General features: G+C 42.5%; 1 protein-coding gene across 4 annotated transcripts in view; it reads right to left on the bottom strand.

Moving 5' to 3' along the window:
• tle2b (TLE family member 2, transcriptional corepressor b) overlaps window positions 1-17955 on the bottom strand; it is an 84437-nt gene extending 66482 nt beyond the window's left edge. For 3 of the 4 annotated variants that reach the window (XM_039810382.1, XM_039810384.1, XM_039810383.1), the window contains exons 1-3: window positions 17657-17811; window positions 4542-4639; window positions 2943-3006 (exon numbers count right to left, since the gene is read on the bottom strand). In XM_039810382.1, coding sequence (XP_039666316.1) covers window positions 2943-3006; window positions 4542-4639; window positions 17657-17680 — 186 coding nt within the window. In that variant the 5' untranslated portion in view covers window positions 17681-17811. Of the gene's footprint in view, window positions 1-2942; window positions 3007-4541; window positions 4640-17656 lie in introns of all 4 variants that reach the window. The other variant, XM_039810385.1, reaches the window with a different exon arrangement.
• Between the last annotated feature and the right edge of the window lie 927 nt (window positions 17956-18882).

The raw sequence follows: 18882 nt of genomic DNA, 5'->3' as shown, positions 1-18882 counted from the left end.
GCTCTATGTGGCTGTCCACTGCTCCTATTGCTTAGGATGGGTTAAATGCAAAGATTGAATTTCACAACATTGTGAAATTCACAACATTATGATGTATAATAAAGTTATCCTAATTTTTTTAGGTAAGATTATGTAATTTTTGCAACCACAGCACCCCCTTTGTCACATATGAAGGACAATGGCACATTATATTTCCCTTCATTTCTCAAGATTCTCTTGGTCCTAGAGAGGTTAACTTCTTGTTTTACTTTTGTGATAAAGCTACTGTAATGCTTATCTTTGATATGCTAAAAGGGTGTTTTATTGCTGATGAATTCATTTTGCTGCGGCATGACAACGTGAAAAAGAAAGAATGTGTTATTACTTTCTTTAAAGTGTTCATATTATGCTCATTTTCAGGTTCATAATTGTATTTAGAGGTTGTACCAGAATAGGTTTATGTGGTTTAATTTTCAGAAAACACTATATTTTTGTTGTACTGCACATTGCTGCAGCTCCTCTTTTCACACTGTGTGGTGAGCTCTCCGTCTTATCTACAGAGTGAGGCATCTCACTTCTGTTCCATCTTTGTTGGGAGTCGTACATGCGCAGTAAGGACTGCTAGCTTGTCAGTTGCAGAGTATGAGGGCGTGCCATGCTAGCAGCTAGGCGAGCATTATAACGTGTTAAAAAGTGACGCACGTTCGTCACGGAAGTAAAGGCTGGACTACAATCGAGCTGTTTGGAGCAGTTTGTGAACAGTGTTTTCTGTTGGAGATGGTAAGTCCCTTTGGGGTGGACTTTGGGCTTTTTCACTTTGTAAACCTATAACGTGCATAAAAAAAGATATATAACACAATAAAAGAAAGGGAAAAAGCCAAAAAGCATAATATGAGCACTTTAAAAGTAACATAGTCACGCTTTAACTACTGTATGAATATCTACCACAACGTGTAAATATAACTACTACAATGTTTGACAGTATTATCATGTCATCAGTTGTAAAACAGTTAAAAAACCCTTTTGTAAAGTAGTATTATGCTATGCCATTATCAAACATTGTTTCATGTACATGTTTCGTGTACATAGTTATCCTATTTAAATAGTTGTGTCATTTTGACAGGTTTTGATTTAATTAGGAATTAACGTTTACATGCACACTAATATTCCACTAATATTCCAAATATGACAATATTCCGAATTTTATGTAGGTCATGTAAACAGCATATTCTGTTTGGATATTCTGAATTAGGCCTTACTCTGAATGTTGCATTTTCCGATTAAGACACATGGGATATGCAAATATTATTTGGGTTTTAGGAGCATTCTTTGTACATGTATAGAGTGCATTCGGAATATGCGTCTCAATCAGGTTTTTACCACAGTTTGCGACATGTGGTCTCTTGCCTGTTCACGATCAGCAACAGGTTTTTGGATAGGCGCAAATATCACAACGCAGACCTTTTCAAAAAGGTGATTGTAGGAATAAAAAACAGAGGATGTGTTCGCAGGGTCAAACAAGTCTGCCACACGTGAAAAACTTTCAAAAATCCTATTTTGTAAACTGCATGTGAATGGGAATATTAGTAGAATATTCATTTTCATTAGCCATGTAAACAGCTTAATAGGAATATTGTCTTTTAAAAAAAATAAAAACCAGTAATATTTTATGCATGTAAATGTCAGTTATTACAAGAATTAGGATTAGTTAGCGCCTTAGGAATAAAGATCGCAAATAGAAGGTCCTCATAAGAACAGAAGAACAAGGGTGTGTGTTTATTTGTGTGTGTGTGTGTGTGTGTGTGTGTGTGTGTGTGTGTGTGTGTGTGTGTGTGTGTGTGTGTGTGTGTGTGTGTGTGTGTGTGTGTGTGTGTGTGTGTAGATGAATTAATGTGTGTATGCTGGTTCTCCTGTGTGCTTGTGTGTTTGTTTTATCTGTTTATCTTCTGCCTGTTTGTCTGTGCGCTTCTATATCCATTTGTCTGTCTGCCAGTTTCCCTGTCTGCTTGCTATTCTTTCTCACACATCTATTTGCCCATCTATCTGCCTGCCTGTTTCTCTCTCTCTCCTTTTCTATTTCTCTCTCTCTCTCTCTCTCTCTCTCTCTCTCTCTCCATCTGTGTGTCTATCTAGCTTACGGCCCTGATCCTGCCTGCTCTCCCAGGTTTATGAAATGCGAGCAGCTTAGCAGATGGTGCATATCGTATTCTGGTCGGCTCTGTGTGGGTTTTGTACCACAGACGAAGGCTTACAATACATGTGAGCCTTTAGTCGCACAGACACATCGACGCAGAGGGAGCTCGGGCTGTTAGCGCACAAGAGAAAACAGAGAGAGGAAAAAGAGACACAGACTTAGTCTGAAGGAGGACAAAAATTGGAAGAGATATGGAAAAGAGAAGAAGTAGGTTTAAGACAGAATTATGAATGAAACACAGAGAAAAACATATACTGGTTTACTAATGGATTGTAGAAAATCTTAAGAGTGTGTACAACTGCAAATAAAGTAAATAATGACCAGTTATCAAATATATTATGATTATAAACTTGTTATCAAGCCACTGGATGTTGTCCTTTCAAAATGTTTGAAATATGATAATCCCTCTGTGGGTTTTGAAAATGTACATTACGTCTCTTGCCTTGGCAGTATTTTTTGTTATATAAACATCCTATTGATCTAAATGAAATGAGAAGTTAAAACAGAGAAGTGACAGAGAGAAAGAGAGAGAAAGAAATCTTAAGAGGAGGAACAACAGAGAAGTGAAGAGACAAAAATGTTTTACTCCTGAATGACCTAAACACAAAACCACATCAATCCAGCTAAAGAGAAGCACAGATACAACTCCCCTGATTGTAATTCCTATACAAGAACCCATCAGACTCTTTTCAGTCTTCAGAGTTTCTGAGTGGCCCAGTCAGACTAACAAATCACTGAACAGCTCTGGTAAAGGTCTGATTGGACTCACCATGATGTAGTGCCTCTGCATCTCAGTCTTCTCACTGGCCAGCTTCTCACACTCCAGCTTCAGGCTGCACAAGGACGAAAAAAAGGACACACAGGGATTAGATGGTGTATTTGCATCCAGTGAAATAAATTATAATTTCCACAGGATTTATATATTGCAGAGGTCAAACAAGAGTTTAAGGCTGTGTAAAGATACCAAAAAAAATATCCTTAGCCACACCTATTACTGCTAAAAGTGACTGAAAAAGATCACCTTCATGGTAGTAACCACCTATTCACCACTGCAATTCATCACACCTCCATGTGAGGTCAGTTTGACAGGTCCTTGTGTGTCTAGTTATATGCGTCACGTGTAAATTGATGAGTTTATGTTCGAGTTCTGCTACTGAGCCCAAAAGGTCCTGATAAAGTATTACCTTTCATGTGAGGCTTTTTGCCTTCTTGTTGTGTTCTGCTTTTTTCTTCTATCAAGCCCAGGTTTTGGTTATTTCTAACGTTTCAAACGTGTTTAAAATACAAAGCATCAGTCAATAATGGATGAAATAAGGACAACACTTTCCAAATGCAAGCTACTCAGAACCCACTAGTTATTCAGGAGAGGCTTCATTTTGTGTGTGTGTGCATGCGTGCGTGCATGTGTGTGTGTGTGTGTGTGTGTGTGTGTGTGTGTGTGTGTGTGTGTCATTGAGTACTACCAGTCCAATGCCTAGCTGTAAAGTACTGTTGCTGTTTCGCAGCAGGCTGCTCAGCCTGCCCACTGAGGTGTGAGCAAGAGGCTGGATGGTTTATTTCTCTAAGCCAAGGTCACTTCTGGTCAGCCTTATGATAACGTGACCCTCAGACCTGCAGCTGTAGATTTTTTTTTCTTTATTAAAAGACCTAAATTGCATTACATATTTTGTTTGATATGTTGGCAACTATAATCTCAGTTATTAATGATTTCAGTTATGCTGTAACAGAGTGTAATGGCAAAAGCAAGTAGCATAAATAATGGAAGAATTCTAAGATAAGAAGAAAATATATTTATTTAATTGTTCCTCTTTTAATATCAAAAGAGGAACTGGAAATCTCTGCAATAAAAAAAAAAAAACAGTGAATATAAAAAGGACATTTGATGTACACTGATAAAGTGAATGAAAGTTAAAGAAATAATAACTTATTGATTTCCTTAATTTTTTCAAATATATATAATATAATATGTATTACATAAATTTTGGCAAAAATGATCAGTTAAAGAAGTGTGTAAAGCTTTGAGATGGTTGAGACTGGATTTGGTGTGAAGGGTTGCAACTCACTATCAGTCTCCAATATTTTGTACATTCAGTGTCGCAATAAAGATTAAATGACAGCACTTGCACGCTGACATTTTGTCTTCACTGGTTCATATATTCAAGAATTTAACACCCACTTCCACTGAACTGAAATACAATGTGTTGTTCCTATAATTATTATAATTATTACATTTAGCTGCAACTCACTATCAGCCTCTATCAACTATGTTAACCATTGACATTTATGACATTAACTTATAATTCGTAAATACCATGTGGACATTTGTGTATATACGTGTTGTGTTTGCAATGTAATGTTGTGTGTGTACCTGTGATACTGTGCCTGGAGGAACTGGAATTCCTCCTTGATACGGTCCAGGGTTTCCAGGACTGTGAACTTGAAAGACTGGCCGGGTTGTAAGGGAACCTGCGAAGGGAAAAGAAGGAGAGAACGAAAGGATGAAAAACGGATATTGGTGTGTGTGTGTGTGTGTGTGTGTGTGTGTGTGTGTGTGTGTGTGTGTGTGTGTGTGTGTGTGTGTGTGTGTGTGTGTGTGTGTGTGTGTGTGTGCATGTGCATACCTGCGTGTTCTGTCTGCTCATGAAAAGAGATTGTATGCATTGTGCCTGTAATGTATTTGTGTAGGCACATACACACACATGTAAGTGTGTGTGCATGCGAGCAAGTGTGTGTGTGTGTGTGTGTGTGTGTGTGTGTGTGTGTGTGTGTGTGTGTGTGTGTGTGTGTGTGTGTGTGCGTGCGTGTGCGTGTGCGTGTGTGTGTGTGTGTGGGTGGGTGTTAGTGTGTCAGGGAGCAAGGCAAGAGGAGAAAAAAGCCAAGATGAAAGTGAGAAGGAAGGTCACTTCCCCTTCCCACACATCATAAAGCCGTGTCCTCTCTCTCTCTCTCTCTCTCTCTCTCTGTTCGCCTTCTCTAATGACTTCCCTCCACTGCCCCCATCCTTTCTTCCTCTCCTCTCCCTCTCCTCCACATTAGTATCCTCACCACTCTACCAGGTTGCTAATGTATTCCAGCCTACAAAGAGCTGAGGAGGGAGGAAACGTCAAATGAATAACTTATAGGGAATCACTGCACGGTCTCTCACCTGCTAAAAGCTAAAGAAGACCCAACAAAACAAGCACCTCCCTGGGGTCCACCCCCTTACCACCAACACCAGCCCTCCATGTGCGTAAAGCACTTTTGACAGCTGCACTTCTCCTCCATAGCCTTCATGAAGTTTTAGAAGCATGGACACTCTTTTTTTGATGCTGTAGTTGTTTATGTTTGCGGATGGGCCTTAGTTTCTAGCCAGGAAAATCTATAGTAAGCAGAAGTGGTTGTGGGTTTTGGACATTTGGATGTCTCAATGAAAGACACTTCTCCCAATTTGGATTGGCAATTTTCCTTCCTCTGTGAGACTCCCGCTGATGGCCTGAGGATAATGCAGACTGCCAGGTGTGTCTGCCACTTCTTTTTAGACACTTCTGATCACCTGTGATTGATCAGCCTAAACAGGAACATTAAGATTCACACTATCTCGCCAAGATCCCACCTCCCTCTAATGCTTCTAGTGCAAAGACAAGGACGTCTCATCGGCATCCCGCCCTGCAAATGCTACCCACTGTATTGCTGTTTTCTCATATGAACTCCAGAGAATTAGGTCCTGACCTAGTCCAGAGTTGAGACAGAGATTGTCCGTGTTTCTCACCTAACGAAAATACTCTGTTTGGTTTATGTGAGGACATGATGGGACATGATGCAAAAAGTATGATGTGGAAATCACAGTGTTTTGTTTCAAGCACATCGAAGATGGCGGACGAGCTGCCTTGGCTCGGATTACACCGGGGTCACGTAGCCAGTTCGTAATTTGATTGACGAATTTTAGTGTGAGCACTTACTGACAGAAAATCCCTTATCTCGTCGTCTCTCATTTTCATATTTTCAGATGTTTGCATTCTTACGGTTTTGTGCTAGTCATATGATAGAAACGTCATCAACACGGTCACTGTGAAGTCCCTGGACAATGACCTGCTCTATTCACACATGGGCTCAATCGGACATTACATGGACTTTGTATTAGGGAGTTGGAAGGGTAAAGACATTTGCGTTCTCACACACAGCTCCTCCGAGTAATGTCTAGATATTTTTAGGGTTGCAGTTTATGTGTGAAAGGGGCTCAAGACTGTGCAAGACTGCACAGCCAAACCCACCGCACCACAGTTGAGGAACCTGAGGAATCAGCTGAACGGTGATCCCTGTCGTGGTGGGCGAGTGATTCTTCCTCTGCGCTACCCGGACAAACCTACACCCATCTTTTTAGCCTTCATAACTGATGCAGCAGAAAGAGAAACCTGAGCTAACCTAACCCTGTCCCAAGTTTACTGATGTACTGTGGCCCTCAAAATGAAGTTTCCTTTTTAATTATGATTTGGCACAGGCAAACAGCAAAGACTCAAAATGCAGCTTTGATATGAGCTCACGATCAAATTTCAAAAAAATGAGAAAGGATATGCTTTGGTTGGAATGGATGTACTCAACTTTACAATTTTATAATACTGTCATTCTTCAAACCAGTATCTAAAGCCACAAAACATATGGAAGTCTCTTTACTTAGTAACCCGAGCCAACTATGAATCTATCCATCCACCCATTTGTTCATCTGTTCACATATCCATCCATCCATCCATCCAAACTGAGCGGCATAGTGCAGTGGCAACAGTGCACATGGGTGGCTATCGGCCTGCAGCCACAGCTAAAAGATTGGCGGTTTCAGTGGCGGGGCTTCATTAGTCTAGACAAGCACAATTCAATTAGATTTCAATTAGTCCGACGGTGGAGGTCAGGGACGCGGTGGGTTCCCCAGTAATTAATCCACGGACCCGGGCTGAGCTGAGCTAAACTGAGCTGAGGCAGGCATAGCAGGGACATCTAGATGGCTGCATGGGCACAATCCACACAAACCATCTGTCTGTGTGTCTGTGTGTGTCTGTGTGTGTGTGTGTGTGTGTGTGTGTGTGTGTGTGTGTGTGTGTGTGTGTGTGTGTGTGTGTGTGTGTGTGTGTGTGGGATAGATGAGGATGGGGGGTGTCTGCCAACAGATCCCCGCTGACCTTGATTCGCACCACACACACTCACTGGGGGAGGGGTAGAGGGAGGGGTGGAGGGTAGATAGTGATCTGGCACACGCAGATACCAACACACACGCCCACGTAGCCATGAGCGCATTGAAAAACACACAAACAAACAAACGCACACTACTGCACACGCAGATTCACACTTAAGGTACACAAAAGCAAACAGAAAACACACAAACCCACGGTGGGAGGAACGGGAAGGATGGAGGGATGGATTGATGAGGGGGGAAAAAGGCGGAAGAGAGATAGATACTCATCTGACAAGAGAGAGGTATGGATGGACTGAGGGATGGAGGGAGTGATAGACTAGTCTGACATCTTTACAGAGGAGTAAAAGAATGAGCAGACAGACAGATGATGAAAGAGTGGCGCGGCTCCTGACAGAGAGATAGCCAGCCATTCATCTGTCTGACACCAATGGGATGGGAAGATGAAGAAGAGAGAGAGAGAGAGAGAGAGAGACAGAGAGACAGAATGAGAATCATGCCGTCTTCGCAGTAGTCAACACAGCCTTGTCGCTCTACCCTGTGCACTGTCCATCCGTCTGTGCTAATACTGCTCCCACCATCTGCTGCCATGAACACATGAGCACACAGACACATACTCAAGCGGATGCACACAGATAAAGTGCTGCTGGCAGGGTTACATCAGCAGCACTAAGTCATCTAACAAAGCCCATAGTCACAGATCAGGATTATACAAGAGATCTGCCAGTGACAACCGTTGGTGTCAACATGGCGTCTTCAGTAGTGTGCTGATGAGAGAGATTTGAATTCCTTTCATCTGTTGGACAAAAACTCCAAAATGTCTTTCCTTTGATTCGCCAATTGCACCTTTTTGAATGAGTTCCATGGACCCAGGAGCAGTAAAACTTCTTATGAGCAGAAAAGGAAATGAAAAATACAGAAAAGGTCCTCAGGCAAGAGGAACAATATTTGCTGCCTGTGCTGAGCTCTGCCTGTCAGGATAAAGAGACGAGCATGGAAAGCTGGTATCAAATTAGTTCATGCTAATAGGAGACTCTGTCTCAAGGACACTTCAGCAGGTGAAAGAAAAACGGAGCTATACGTTATCTAAGGGGATAAATGTGCATCCTTCTGCAGTGTTTACAAAAATGGAGGCATCATCAAGTCATGCCGTATGTACACCAGAACTAGCATTTGTTGTTGGAGTGTGTCTGTGTGTATCTGGTCTCTCCTGTATTGTGACAGATGGCAACCCAGACTGTTAGGGGTCCAATAGTGCATCACAAAGGGCCAAAAAACAGCCTACAGCCGGTGTTGTCAATGTGATGTGTGCGTATGTGTATGTGAGCGCCGTAGCAGCCAGCATAGGGGATCCTGAAACCCAAAACTGATCCGGTTAATTCTAGGAAGAGGAGGGGGAGGAGGGGGGAGGACGGGAGGGAACGGTCAATTGCGCAAACAAACACACACACACACACACACACACATACACCATGTGGGACCGCAGTCAATCACAATTTGGTCGAGCTGGCACGGGCAAGCAGAGAATTAGGAAGGATTATCTATAGGGAGGGACGGAGGGAGGCAAGGGGAGGGGAGGAGGAGGCGGGTGAAGCCCATTGCCCTGTATCACATAACAGGATGGAGGTGGGACCCACTGGCTGTAACCATCACCTGTCTGTTAGTATCTTTCTCTGCCTGTGTTCGTCTGTCTGTCTGTCTGTCTGTCTGTCTGTCTGTCACAAGTCTGATTGTACAACTAGCAGTGATGTTATAACATGCAAACACATTGATATGATAAAAAATTACACTAGATATCAGAGGGTAGATATCAAGGTGATGGCCACAACTGTCATTGCACCTTAACCAAAAATTAAGAAACATTGTTCACACATGTATTGTAAATTTCACATTATGTTTAAGCATAAGGTTTTCATATTCTTTTTTTGCACAGAGTTAAAAAAAATAAATCAATAAATGCCATCACAAAGTCTCTGATCAACTATGACTGCTCTAGTCAGTGTTACTGGTCACACATAGAACCCAACTGATACTGGACTTTTGACAGTTAAAAAAATCAGATAACGATATTCATTGTTTAGTTTTTATGTTAAGTGAACACTTAACAACCAAAAAAAAAACATTTTTGATGAGGAACCCCTGAATTTGGCGAAGATTTACAAGATTCACTTGAAAGTGAAAAGTAAATTATTTGGCAGTGCTACTATTTTATGGCGAGACTGTTAATACATTTCCCCAAATATACATGTTTGGCTTCTCTGTACTGAAACTTCTGGTTAATTATCAGCCAACATACACTCAGTTGCTAGCCTGGGTAAACCCTGATGAACTTCCGGCCAATTTGAGATTTGCTCTGCAAGTCAGTCTGGCGAAGAGCCCATTCAAACCCATTTCCAATGTCCCCAAAATCGAGGCACCAATCACAACCGCTGAGGCGGGCTTTACACCAATCACAATCATTGAGGCAGGCTTTACTTTGAGCGGCATCCGTTTGGAAATTAACTGTCAATGAACCTTTCCCAGGCCAACTCTCAGTTACAACTGAGAAGGGTCTGGTTCCAACCAGGCTACTCAGTTGCCAGATTATAAGGCACACCAAGCTAAAACTAATGTTGTTAAATACAACAGCCTACCTGTGGCCAGCTTAGCTCAGTTGGTAGAGCAGGCGCACATATATAAAGGGTTTACTCCTCGATTATGTCCATACCATTTATTTTTTGAATAATATAGGTCGAATAACAAACCCCTGTCTGTATAATGCGATGTACAGGTAGCGCAAACTACATCCTCTAAAATGATTATAAAGTTTAATCAGCATCTCTATTGAACAGTTTCAACAAAAACTGAACTGAATTATAGCCTTCGTGAAGGGAGGATTCGTTGCAGGGCTTTTGCATTAGACTGCATTAGTTTTAGCTAAGTGTACCTAATAAACTGGCAACAGAGTGTATTAGCCAATACCAATATATTCTAATGAGCTAATAGAAATATCAGTTGGGGTCTACTCACAAACATCCACAATTTTTCTGATATAGATATTAGAAGTTGGAGAATTTGCCTGGTCAATGCTTGAAACTAACTTGCTTATTATCCCAAATTTCTTACACAAGGTGAAATATGTAACCTTGAGAAGTTGCCTCCATTAGCACCTCCAAGTGACGTTTCAACAATCTTGCTGTTTGACTTCATGCAGTGACTTACACCACTTATTTACAGTCGCACTTTTCCCTTCCCTTTCTGTCTGAATATTAGGTCTGTCTGTCTGTCTGTCTGTCTGTCTGTCTGTCTGTCTGTCTGTCTGTCTGTCTGTCTGTCTGTCTGTCTGTTGTCCATCAGTCCGTCACAGTCTTCTTCTGTTCAAGCAGCTGCCTGTCTTTCCACCACTGGCAGCGGCTGCATGAGAGAGACAGCAACTGTGAAGCAGATGCAGGTCTGGGAGTGATTAGGACAGAAATGATTCTATCTGTCTGCTTGTATTCTCTGTCCATCTGTTTAGCCCCTGGCACACTTTCTTCCAACACATGAGTATTCACACGGTATATGCAGGCATGCCAATGCATGGATGCACTCATTCGAACAAAACACCCACAAACTAAATATTTTCTCTTTCTTGTGCCCTCTTTCATGCTGCTCCGTCTCATTCCTCCCTCCCTTTACTCTCCTTTTGTTCTTTACTTCTCCTTCTTAGCCCCTTTGTTCTTCCTTTCTGAGACAAGCAGAGACGCATTCAGATAACGCATGAAATAATAATTGGCTGGTGAAATATTTAGGAAAAAGGCACACGAATAGAAGAGAAATGCCAAGTGTGGCAGAGGAGTGTCAGTGCCCCTTGTGTGTATGTCTGTGTGTATGTGTTTGTGTGTGCTGAAGCGAGCAGCAATGAACATAAGCAACAGCTCATTGGTTTGGACTGTGTGTGGATGAGAGACTGAAGAAGACCTGCGGGGAATGTAACATACATACAGTATCATCCATCTCTTTAAGACGCCCTCACATTTCCGTCTTTCTATCTGAGAGTTTTGTCTGCATTTCCGCAGACTACTTAAACGTTTTGATTACTTAGAGAAAGCCAGCCAGCTTCCCAACAACAGAAGCTCATTTATTGGGTTTTTCCATACACGTGCTGGCTTGGCTTGGCTTGACTCGACTTGGCTCAGCGTGTCGGCCCATCACGGCAAGGATTTGCATTTCCTTTACAACAGCACTACCCGCTTGAAGGTGTGTCTTCAGTTGCGTGGCATGACTTTTCAGGGCTACTGCTCTATAGTAGCTCTGTGTATTTCACTTGGAGGCAGGTGGGGCGCATTTTGGCCCGACTCCGGAGATGGTCCATCTCGGGTGTGGCTCGGCACAACTCGGCGTGCTAAAAATAGTAATGTTAACGCAACTCAGCCAAGCATTGTTCGACTCTGCACATGCCAATGGAAAAAATCCAGTAGAGTTAGGGGCCCTCTTCTTGTGCTGAGAACCACTGAACATCTTCGCCAGTCACTCAATCCTTAAGTTTGACAGTCAAACCAGCCAGTTAAGGTCAGTCAGTCAGTCAGTCAATGTTGTGATTATTACATTCCATTCTGTGAGAACTCCGCACAAAGCCTCTCTCGTCTGTTTTAATTTGTATCATAAATTGTAACACTGTTTTCCTCCCTAAAGATTTATCTGTGTGAACCAATCTTGAACCAATCCTCCTGTCCAGCCTGAGTCTCATTCTTATCTTACTACTCTCACGTCATCTAAGTGAATGGAGCGATTGTTAGAAAATGTGTATATCCTTGTGTGTTTCATTAAACCTTTAGAACACTGTGAACTGAACCCTGCTTCGTGTTGCTTTGTTCTCCGAGATCTCGTAACTGCTTTCAGAATCAACTCACAGAGGTCGAGCCAGTAGATGATAGGATACGAACCGCAAACAGTGTTTCCCACACATAGATTAATTTGTGGCGGTGCGCCACAGAATCAACACCGGCCGCCACGTATTGCGTTTCGTTATTCTTTTCTTCTTTTTTTTTACGCTATTTAAAACACGCAGCGTATTCGTTCAGCTGCATTTCCTTTCCCTGCTCTCCCTCCGTTTCTCTGTCAGTCACACGTCTCTCTCTCTCTCACACACACACACACACACACACACACACACACACACACACACACACACACACACACAGAGCTCCTCCTCTCCGTGCACACCACGTCTGTCTCCAAGAAAACGAGATCATCCCTGGAAGCGTGGAAGCTTGGCCTATTTGGTGCAGAGAAGACAGCTGGCGAAATTCACGAGTTCACGAAAGGTTGGTATCTCGTGAACACCTTTACACAATCACACATTAAAAAGTGCTATAAAAATATTTTATATTCTGAATACAATGTTGTCAGTGTGATAATGTTGGAGTCCGGACCCGACCCTTAGCAAACAAGCGATTGCGCCTTCTTTAGAAAGTTGTTGTCGAGGTCAAAACACTATATGTAGCAGCTGTGAATCAAATAAACTTATTATAAATAATATTATGTCATTTTTTACTCTTACACTGAATGTTTGCTGCTTCAATCCAGATGAGTATTGAAAAGTATTTTCCGCGACTGAAAAAGGCATGTGTGTGGGGGTTGATCGGACCAGCCTGAACCAGAGGTATCAGTCTGATAACAGAGCTGAACAGTCCGACCAGTGTAATTAGTTATGTTATTAATTCGTTTACAATATTTTCAGGCTTCAACCAGTGCTGCTCAATACTAAGGGAGAGAAAGAGATAAATTTGTTAGGCATTGAAGAAAGAGTAGGAGAGGAGGACAGCATCCAACATGCTGCTGTGGTGGTGCCCCCCCCAGTCAGTCAGTCAGTCAGTCAGTCAGTCATTCAGTGAGCTAGGCAGTTAATGCTGCAGCTCATCAGTCAGCCACTAAGCCAGCGGTGGATTACAAATCAGGGAAAGATTGGCAGCCAAAAGAGTCTCTGGACTCCATCCAAGCCTTGCTCTCATCGTTTCTTTTAATGACAAAGAAAAAACACAGGATTTAAGGATAGAAAATGGCCCATATTTTTTAATCAAGAGAGCAGACTTAATCTGGGTGGCTGCTGATGTCTGACTAGTTGTTGGTTGCTTGTACGACTTTTGCTTGTACGACTTTTTGCTAGTGCTGTGGGTCGTCTCATTACAGCTGTATTGTTGTTACATGACTTTTTGCCATTTTACGGGGTTGCCTTTTCAATGCTGAATGAAATTAAATGTAAACAAGAATAGGACAAAGGAAAGGAGGGGAGAATGTCATCTGTGGGAGGTGACAGCAATCTGCTGTGCTGTTTACCGTACGTGGCAGCCACTAATGTTGGGAAAAACAAACTGCCCGACACAGCTAGATGCCAAAAAACAAAAAAAGGTCCACTGTGCGTGAAAAAGCTAACAGTGCACATTTGCATGTCCAAAAAACTGTATATGCACATTTGCTAGCACAGTCACACAATTAAACATACACTAATAAGTATATAAGTCGTCCTGCCACTGCAACTACAAAATGTACTTACAAATTCAATCTCATGCACATCAACACACAGACATTATAATCAAAGTTAAAGACACACACAAACACTCTTATAGCGGCTCTGCCCTCATTAATGGAGCATATGTGATGTCTGTGGCCACATATTTGGCAATAGTTTGTTTACTTGGCCGTAAAAATAAAATGTTTCCCTATTGGTGGCCAAAGGAGAAGGAAGCCCTCCCCATGCACACTCTAATACACACACACACACACACACACACACACACACACACACACACACACACACACACACACACACACACACACACACACACACACACACACACAAAACACACACACACACACACACACACACACACACACACACACTATTTTATGGATCCAGAGTGTTATTTTGTCAAATAATACTGCCGCAATTGATGGAAAAATCTACAGCTTCACTAACTAAACAGACAAGTCCAACTTTCCCTCTTTCTCTTTCACACTCACTCTGTCTCTCTTTCTAGTACGCTTTCTGAATGAACTGTCTGATTTTGATCCTCTAGAATACAGCCACCACAACAAAAAAAAGGTAGTATACACACATACATACAAACAAACAAAGCGGCAGCTTTAAATTTATACTCACAGCTAAACAGCTAAACCTTTCTAGATCCTGGATTTTTTAATACATTTGGCGGGATTACAATAGAAACCTGCATGTTTGAGAGGAGGTGTGTTTGTTTGTAAGGGTAAAATTAAATGAATATATGTGAAAATGGTATAAAGGTTAGCAGTTATAGACATCTTTCTTAACAATGAAAACACACAGTAAATCCTCCCTTTCTTCCTCTCTCTCACTGGGGTGTGGCAGCCAATCAAGGGCTTGTACATTCACAGCAACAGTCGAGTTCGGACTAGGACATTATTTACTGTTATTGTTGTTGGCATACAGTGCACACAAACCGGCACCGCTCTCCTTTCCCCTTCCTCTCCCAGATCTAAACACACACACACACATAAGCACTTTTACAGGAACACAAGGACAAATACAAACATGTACATTACACACACACCAAGACACACATTCTTACACACAAAGACACTCTGCACTTAATGCCCACATAAAACAAAACTTTACACATACACAGTTAGACACATCTAAGTTAAAAAAAATGGCAACACACACAGTTAATAGAAAAATGTATACACTCACAGAGACATGGACAAATAAAAATAAATCACACGCATGGCATATGCACACAAAAATCCACACATCAACACACATGTCCACACACATTCACACAGTTCTGATAATGCTTGCCACAAAAATCCAGTGGAACCAATTACAGCTCCGCTCGCCCGGCAATCAGCCATCAGTTTTAACCTTTTCCTACCAGAGCGAGAAGAAGAAAATTTGACTTTGTCTCTGATAAAAAAAATAAATAACACTGCTTGGGCCGCATTGAGACACCTTCCTTATCACTTCCAAAGGGACACAGATGAGTTGAAAGGTGCGGCATTCAAGGCACCTCTGTCCTCCCTGGCTGCCTGTCGCTGACAAGAAGTCAGCCGAGATCTTTGGCTGACACCAACAAGGACGCATCAGGGCTAAATCTTTAACAGTGAAACCTCTACTTGTTATGTTAAAGTTACGCTATCATCTTGTGGAGACTATTTTGAAAACCGCCGCTGTCAATGCAATCAAGAATGAGTTGACTTCTGAATTTTGAAAATCAACTTCTGAAAATCACCGAGCTCATATTGCCCTTTTTACAATATCCAGGTGTGCTTATGGTTTGGCATCTGATTTTATTTTCTGGCAACATACATCAGCTCTTTAATGTAATGCTTTCTAGCAGCCAACTATGATTTCTAAAATATTGGATCTTCTTTGATGCACCAGCAAGGAGAGTTTTGACAGTAAAAAAACCTGGATAAACTGCATATTTTATAAGTAACCCTGTTCTGCATTTACGAGGACAAACACACACGTCAGTAAAAGCGTATTCACACATAAGTACACACAGTCTGTAACCACAAACACACAGGCATAAGTGCACACACACACACACACACACACACACACACACACACACACACACACACACACACACACACACACACACACACACACAACTGTTCCTTGCACCCTCACACCTCTCCACAGATCACATTTCATAGCAACACCAGAAATAAAGTTCTACTGGCAGAGGAGGGCTGCAGAGGAAGGAGAGAGAGAGAAAAGACAGAGAGGCAGAAAAACAGAAAAGAAATAGAAGGAGAGAGATAGAGGCTATCGATCTGTTGGAGTTGGCTCAATCTGGGATTGAACCTTATCACAAACGCAGAGCATCGCAGCAGGAAGCTCTCTGATCCACCTCTAAAGGAGAGAACAGAGGAATGTTCACACTCTATTCTTCCTTTGCATCTCTCATTCATTTTCATTTCTCTTTCCACCCCCGGCCATGCCTTTTTAAAGAATTATTTCTCTCCCTCTTTATCTTTCTTAGCTCTTACATCTTTCACTTTCTCCCTTTGTTTTTCACGTCCCTCTTGTTTCTCTCTATACTATTCCAGCGGCTGGCTTATTAGCATTCTCTCTGTACATATAATTGATTCCTCATGCCTTCCTCTTGTGAAAATGTCATTCATAATTCTGTGTGATAGCTAGCTGGCTGGCTTGCAGGCTGACTGAGTGGTTGGCTGGCTGGCTGGCTGTGAGGCAAAGTGGCCACTGACCCATTTGTGGCAGATACAAGAGACTGACAACCAAATCTGATTATAGCAACCGGACCAGGGCCCTTGTGAAACGAATGGCCTAAGCCAGACTGAGCCTAAGCTGTCATTCATCCTTCTGTGCTTTTTACTCTATGTATTTAACCTTAATTTTACCCTGGCAGGTAAACTAATGACACATTCTCACTGCTGATGAAGGGTGAAACTGAAGGAGGGAAATTACTTTAAGAAGGTATTAAAGGGGAAGTACTTGTGCACTCACGTCCTTTCTTAGCGGTAATGGAAATGAATTCAACTATCAATTAAACAGCCTGTGTGTGTGTGTGTGTGTGTGTGTGTGTGTGTGTGTGTGTGTGCGCAAGTGTTTGCTTAGCAACCAAAATGAGAAAATGGACAGCTGACAGTTTTACTGTCCAATTAACACACACGCACATATCTATTCTCACACACATGCTGCCATGCACACAAACAGTGTCACATATACACACACCAAGAGACAACAAATGGACACATACACACGCAAATGGACACACACACACCAGCTGAAATGTGCAGATTCAGTTATATGCCACCTACACAGCAAACCATCAACAAGATCTCAGAGCACCTGGTTGCAGCTGACAGTGTGTGTGTGTGTGTGTGTGTGTGTGTGTGTGTGTGTGTGTGTGTGTGTGTGTGTGTGTGTGTGTGTGTGTGTGTGTGTGTGTGTGTGTACATAACAGGGAATCTCTTAGCCCTAACCCTTCCCACACTTCTCCCTCCTCATGTTACAGTGCAGTCCTTAAAACTAAACAAGAAAAAGGGACAACAGAGACAAGTTGAAAAAAGACTGATAGAAGAAAGAGAAAAACAAGGAGAGACCGAGAAGTACAGAGACATAAGGAGAGACAAAGAGGAAGTAAAAGGACGAAAGACACAAGATAAGAGAAGCAAGGATGCATGAAGACACAGAGAGAAACAGAGAGCAAAAGGAGAACTGAGGGAGATACAAGTGACAAGGTGAATCTGAGACATAAAAAAGCAACTAAGAGATTGGAGTTGAGACACAGACATGGAGAGAAACAGAAAAAGAGTCAGACAGACAGGAGAAGGAGACATAAGGAGGGACTTACCGGATGCCTACCCTGAGGGTACATGATCCCAGGAGAGGAGAGGCTTCCAGTCCGTTTGATGGCCAGGTTAGTCCCCTGGCCCTCCACTCCTCTGCCCTCCACCGGTTACACAGCCACACAAACACACACAAACACACACGCACACACACACACACACACACACTCTGTAAGTCCAGTCCCTGCTCCTTAGCTGGGTTTAACACAGCAGTCTTTACTCTTACAAAGTCTCTCTCCTTCTTTTCTTCTAAGGTGAATTCCTGTTGACACACAACTGAAGAGCGCTCAATCCGTCGGTTCGTTTATCCAATAATGTCATGATAAAACGGAGCGCCAGACTTGTACCTCCTCCTTCTTATCTTCTTTTCCCAGTAAAACCAAAGTCTCGGTTTCTCCACCTCCTCGTCTTCCTCTCAGCGCGTCTCTTCCTTTTCCTCACCCTGTGATCAGTCAAGGTCCACACGTAGTGACATGACACCGAGAATTTCATCCAGGCAGGCTTCCATCTTCTTCTCCTCCTCCTCCTCTTCTCCTCGTGCCTCTTCACCCAGCCGTCCAATGGTGAGACATACAAACATAAACACAAACTCAGCTCCGTCCAAATAGTCTTCTTCTCTGCTTTTCCCCCTTCTTTACTCTCTCTCTCTCTGACACACTGAAGCCTCTGCCTTGACTGCTGCTGCTGCAAAAAAGAAGGAGAAAAAGGAGAACAAGAAGAGGAAGATGAAGAAAAAGGGAGGGGAGAAGGGAGGGAGAGAGAGAGAGAGAGAGAGAGAGAGAGAGAGAGAGAGAGAGAGAGAGAGAGTGAGAGCTTTGTTTTTAATCTAAATGTGGAAAAAAACGCGAGAGGAAAGCAGGAAAGAACAGCAGGTCAGTGGAGGATCCAACGGGCTTTTCAGCAGCAAGCCCTAGACTGTAATATATTGTGCCTGTTGGCTTCAACACAAACACGACAGGCTGCTAAAGCTCCTCTTAAGGTGGAACTGAGTAGATAGAGGCACCCAGTCACACAGAGAGAGGGGGAGAGAGAGGTAGAGGGAGGGGAGAGAGGCAAAAAGAGAGATGGATCCCTTTTCAATTGTGGTCAGACAGACAAAGCAATCAGTCATGCACAAAGACTTAGGCTCAAACTGATATGAATCGAGATTCACACACACCAACGCTCCGACACACACACAAATTTATGACAGCTATGTGGACACACTTGTTACGCAACACAAGCGCGCGCG

Source organism: Perca fluviatilis, chromosome 9 (genome assembly GCF_010015445.1).
Source record: "Perca fluviatilis chromosome 9, GENO_Pfluv_1.0, whole genome shotgun sequence".
Classification (NCBI taxonomy): Eukaryota; Metazoa; Chordata; class Actinopteri; order Perciformes; family Percidae; genus Perca; species Perca fluviatilis.
Note: the sequence above shows the minus strand (reverse complement) of the source record. Positions and strands in the feature narration are given on the sequence as shown.